The sequence below is a fragment of the Etheostoma cragini genome, chromosome 4 (genome assembly GCF_013103735.1).
Source record: "Etheostoma cragini isolate CJK2018 chromosome 4, CSU_Ecrag_1.0, whole genome shotgun sequence".
NCBI lineage: Eukaryota > Metazoa > Chordata > Actinopteri > Perciformes > Percidae > Etheostoma > Etheostoma cragini.
In genome coordinates, this window is record NC_048410.1 from 29,398,454 (window position 1) to 29,403,841 (window position 5,388).

The following is a 5,388-nucleotide window of genomic DNA, read 5'->3' on the forward strand; positions in this document are numbered from 1 at the left end:
CTAACAGCTGTATACTACTATCTCTGTATGATGATACGATGTCTAACAGCTGTATACTACTATCTCTGTATGATGATACGATGTCCAACAGCTGTATACTACTATCTCTGTATGATGATACGATGTCTAACAGCTGTATACTACTATCTCTGTATGATGATATGATGTCTAACAGCTGTATACTACTATCTCTGTATGATGATATGATGTCTAACAGCTGTATACTATACTACGTATACAAACTAGGTTTGGGTTCTTTGCATATTTCTTTGACAAACACAGCAAGGTTGATCCAACTAAAGCTTGATTCATTTATTCAAGGCAAGGTTTACTGTCTTTACTGCCACTCACGCTCACATTGTGCACACTTCTAACCTTGGAGGATTACTGGCGGTTCAGTGCCTTGCTCACGAGCAGCCATGGGTGGCTTAAGGAAGAAGATGTACTGAGCTCCTTAACACAGATCTGTATTAAATAAGATGGACTGGTACAATCAGGGGCCTCTAACAGCCTTTCAGGCAGTTATGGTTTGGTCTCTAACACACACAGCATGAGCACACACACTATCCTGGCCCCGTCCCTGTTTATGTCTAGCACGTCTCGCTCCAACACACATTCTTGCTCTGTCGCCACATCTCTCTCACACACACTCATCTTGAGCAAACACCTTTTACGCTTAGTTGCACACACACATAAATATAGCTTTACACCCAACACACACACACACATACACACACACTCTACACCTAGACAGCTATTCTCACTTTGCCAGGCATTTCCTCTTTCTCCCGCACACACATACACACACCTTCCACTGGAAGATAGACATGCTCGCAAGGTTAGAGGTCACATGGTCTGCTGGTGCACATGAGGCGATAAATCCCTAGTGGAGTCCTTGTCTCGCTGGTGATGGAGGACAAACGTGGACAGAGAACCCAACAGAGCACACGCACTAACACGAGTGGCGCATCACTAAAGATGGAGAGGGGAGAAGAAAAAGAGGACCACATCCGGCTCACACCACAGCGACGCCAACTTGGGCGAACGTTCCGCACGAGGGTGAGACATAAGTCTCCATAACAGCGGCCATCTGGATTGCCGCCCCAAAAATGAAAAACGGAAATGACGAACGCGTCCCGTGTGTCTTAGACTAAACTTAGACTTTACTTAACTCTTTATTAATCCTGTTGGGATTACTCCCGCAAAGAAATTGAAATTTCCAGCAGCAGTTTTCAGCAAGAAAAGAAATACAGTATAGAGAGGAAAAAAGGCAGTGTAATAAAATAATAATAAAAAGTACATTTACCATAAATGATCAGTCAAATGTCAACACTCGGTTTCATATTTCATAAAAATTGCTCGCCAACACGTGTTTCTGAAAACGTTTTAAGCGAGGAATAGGCCACCCGGTTGATTCAGATGTTGAGAGGCGTTCGTCACACTCACCCCACTCGCCATCTGCGTTAAGTGTTTTAACATAAGTGCACTGATTGGCTAGTCAAGGGCTAGCCCTCCACCAATCAGATCGGTCCTTGAGTCCGACTGGCTGAACAAGTCAAATTGGCCCGAATGAGCCCTCGTGTTGTCTTCCCGTCAACACTTTTGACGCTTTTTTCAATGTTCAACACTCCGTAACACTAACTTATTAACTTTAGTTTTACAGTTATTTTAGGAATTTATGTTCAATAAACCTCATTTATAGGAAATTATACCTAATGTTTGAGTTAGAAAAGCAGAAATTAGGAATTATTGAGATTAAAATTAAACGAATGGATGTTGATGATAATCACAGACTGGAATATGTCAACTTTTACTCAATACTATTTCAAAATTGAAAATCAACACTTTTGTTGATGTTTTTTATCAATGTTTTTAACTTTTTCTGACATTTTTGTCCCTTTTTTCAACACTTTTGATGCTTTTTTTTAATGTTTGTCACTTCTTTTGACGTTTTCAACACTACGTAACACTAACTCTAGTTTTAGAGTTATTTTTGGAATTCATAATATAAATATTAAACATTATTTATAGGAAATTATCCCTAATGTTTGAGTTAAAAAAACAGAAATTAGGAATTATTTAGTCTAAAATTAAAGAAATGGATGTTGATGGATAATCACAGACTGGAATATGTTCCATCCCAGTCCTAACCCTACGGGGGGGGGGGGGGGGGGCTATTCTCCATGGGTTACAGTGACAGTTTGGATGCATTTTCGAGTTTTTCCTTATTTGTCCAATCATCTCAGGCCCACTTGTGTCCCCCCCTTCCACTGGGACTCCACGTCCATCTGCCTTAGTCTCAGGAGCAAATTAATGGAGGTTTCCACCACGCTGTCAGGAGCGGTGTTACTTAACGACTCTGCTAATGAATGGGAGATCTGAAATGAGCAAATCCTGGCTGAAAGGCCCATTGGGACTACATCCCTTAACTTTCATTAATACGACAATGAGCGTCGCCATCTTATTTAATGTTAGGACACCATTAAAACACTGCCACCGCACCACCAACCACTACATCTGTAATTGGTTGCCTCTCATTCTAGAACAAGTACAATGCTGATATTAAAGCAACACTAGACAACATAATAACTTCAAATAATGTTTCCTAAATCATTTCCGTGGTTCATCAACTCGCCACAGGTTAAACGGTACGTGTGGGGGAAGTAATCTAAGTTGCATCACAATTCTCTCTACAACGATTTGACGCTCAATTCTGATTTATCTTTTTTTAATGTGCTGATTTTTATTTAAAAGTTGCTGTCTCCATACATGTACAAATCAGAAAACAGAGTCACTGAGGACGGGATAATGGACAACCGAGTGAAGGAAACAGTTGAGAAAACACACACAACGCTAAAGAAATACACATGATCTAATAAGACACACTGTGTATACATAAAGGCTGTTAATCTACTTTATCCCATTACATGTGACCACCTCATGTTTAATGTTCTCCACCTTTAAACATGACTCAGCCTCTCACAAGGAAGATTACTGAGAGAGAAGGTGACTCAGCATGTTTGAGGCTGAAGCATGGAAAGACTACACAATAAAAACCTCAGGAGACAAAACATTTCCTTACATCTTTTGTGTGACAGATACTGTTTATGTCAAAATCTAAAAAACTCAGATTTAAATACATTTTTTTAAATCACATATGGAAATGTAGGCTACAATGTTAATGTTAACTAGCATGTTAGTTAGCAGTAATTAGCCTGTGCCAATGTTAATGTTAACTAGCAGCTTAGTAAGCAGTAATTAGCCTGTGTCTCTTTTAATGTTAACTAGCATGCGAGTTAGCACTAATTAGCCTGTGCTTATGTTAATGTTAACTAGCATGTTAGTTAGCAGTAATTGGCCTGTGCCTCAGTGAATGTTAACTAGCATGTTAGTTAGCAGTAATTAGCCTGTAGGCCTACCTCTGTTAATGTTAACTAGCATGTTAGTTAGCAGAAATTAGCTTGTGTATGTTAATGTCAACTAGCATGTTAATTAGCAGCAATTACCCTGTGTCTACATTAATGTTAACTAGCATGTTAGTTAGCAGTAATTAGCCTGTGTCTATGTTAATGTTTACTAGCATGTTAATTATCAGTAATTAGCCTGTGCCTATGTCAATGTTTACTAGCATTTTAGTTAGCAGTAATTAGCCTGTGCCTCTGTGAATGTTAACTAGCATGTTAGTTAGCAGTAATTAGCCTGTGCCTCTTTGAATGTTAACTAGCATGTTAGGTAGCAGTAATTAGCCTGTGCCTCTGTGAATGTTAACTAGCATGTTAGTTAGCAGTAATTAGCCTGTGCCTTTGTGAATGTTAACTAGCATGTTAGGTAGCAGTAATTAGCCTGAGCCTAAGTTATCTCCTAACATATGCTCTCCTTCTCTACTGATTGAGAGTTCCAGCTTTCCAGGTGGGAGATCTGTTCAGTTGAAGGTATTTCAAAACCCTAAAACATTTGGAGCTTTTGAGAGAACATGAGACCCACGACCCCCCAAAAAAAAATTAAAAAAAGAAATGCCAATATGAACACGTGGTGATCCTGTCCTAAGACTCTGCATTCACACATGACCTAAACCTTCAGAGACGCACAGTCTCCAACTCCAATAACATCTGAATGTGGAAGTCTCTCTCTCTCTCTCTCTCTCTCTCTCTCTCTCTCTCTCTCTCTCTCTCTCTCTCTCTCTCTCTCTCTCCTGTCAACGCCGTTCTGTCTCTTTTTCACATGCGACACGTTCTCAGCTGCACACATTCACATATGCGCACTATCACGCACGCACGTGCACACCGTAGCTGACCAACATCATCACTGTCTGCTGTGTTCATGCTGCAGGACCAACACGCAGCTTCTCTCTCTCTCTCTCTCTCTCTCTCTCTCTCTCTCTCTCTCTCTCTCTCTCACACACACACTCACAAAAATACGCACGCACACGCGTGCCCTGACCTGCCAACATCAGTAGCCTCGCGCAATCTCTGCTGAAACGGCGGAACAAACCCGTGGTGACACGTGTGCCCACAGCGCCCGGGTCACACACACACACACACACATACTAACAAACACACACACTCACACACACGCGCACACGCACAATTAGCAAAGCTGCAGGTGCTTCTCAATCAGCCCTCATGCGCAAAAGACGTTCGCGCGCGCGCACGCGGCCACTTCCAGTGATCCGGGAAACACTAAAAACACACCAAACAGGAGCCGTGACGCTTCAAAGTGTCCCCTGAAACACACTGCTCACATTTCGAGACACAATTAAGCAGCAGGAAACACACATTAGCGCCAAATCACACACTCGAGCGCACTCACGTGCTAGCGGGCGCAAAACACACAAACGCACATGAATTTGTTTATGCCTTCCTACCTTCCTCGTGCATCCGCTGCAGACAGAAAGTGAGGTTCCTCCGCCAGCCCGGCATGGTCATGAGGGAGAGGAGGGTGAGGAGGGAGAGGAGGACCGGGCTGGAGGGTGAGGGTGCAGAGGGGTGATGGAGAGGATCCTGTCCGGTCTTGGTGAGGAGGACCGGGCTGGAGGGATGATGAAGAGGAGTCCTGATGCTGATAGATCCTGTCCGGTCTAGGTGATGAGACGCAGGCGACAGCAGCAAATAGAACGAATCCACCTGATTCTTCTTCTTCTTCTTCTTCTTATTTGTCTTCTGCTCTTCTTCTTCGTCTCCGTTGGTGCTCCTCTGGGCTCCTCTCCCGGTGAGACTGTCGATACACGGCGAGTAGCGGCTGCTCTCTCCGGTAACAACCCCGCTGACGGTCCGTGTGACAGTCGGTCCCGCTGCGGCACCAATGGTCTCTCTCACTCTCTCTCTCTCTCTCTCTCTTACTCTCTCACTCTGTCCATTCACCTCTCTCTCTCTCTCTCTCTCTCTCTGT

General features: G+C 43.1%; 1 protein-coding gene across 3 annotated transcripts in view; it reads right to left on the reverse strand.

The window, feature by feature from the left end:
• grip2b (glutamate receptor interacting protein 2b) overlaps nt 1-5,344 on the reverse strand; it is a 285,228-nt gene extending 279,884 nt beyond the window's left edge. For all 3 annotated transcript variants that reach the window (XM_034870532.1, XM_034870537.1, XM_034870531.1), the window contains exon 1: nt 4,865-5,344. In XM_034870532.1, the coding sequence (XP_034726423.1) occupies nt 4,865-4,925 (61 nt within the window). In that variant the 5' untranslated portion in view covers nt 4,926-5,344. The remainder of the gene's footprint in view (nt 1-4,864) is intronic.
• Between the last annotated feature and the right edge of the window lie 44 nt (nt 5,345-5,388).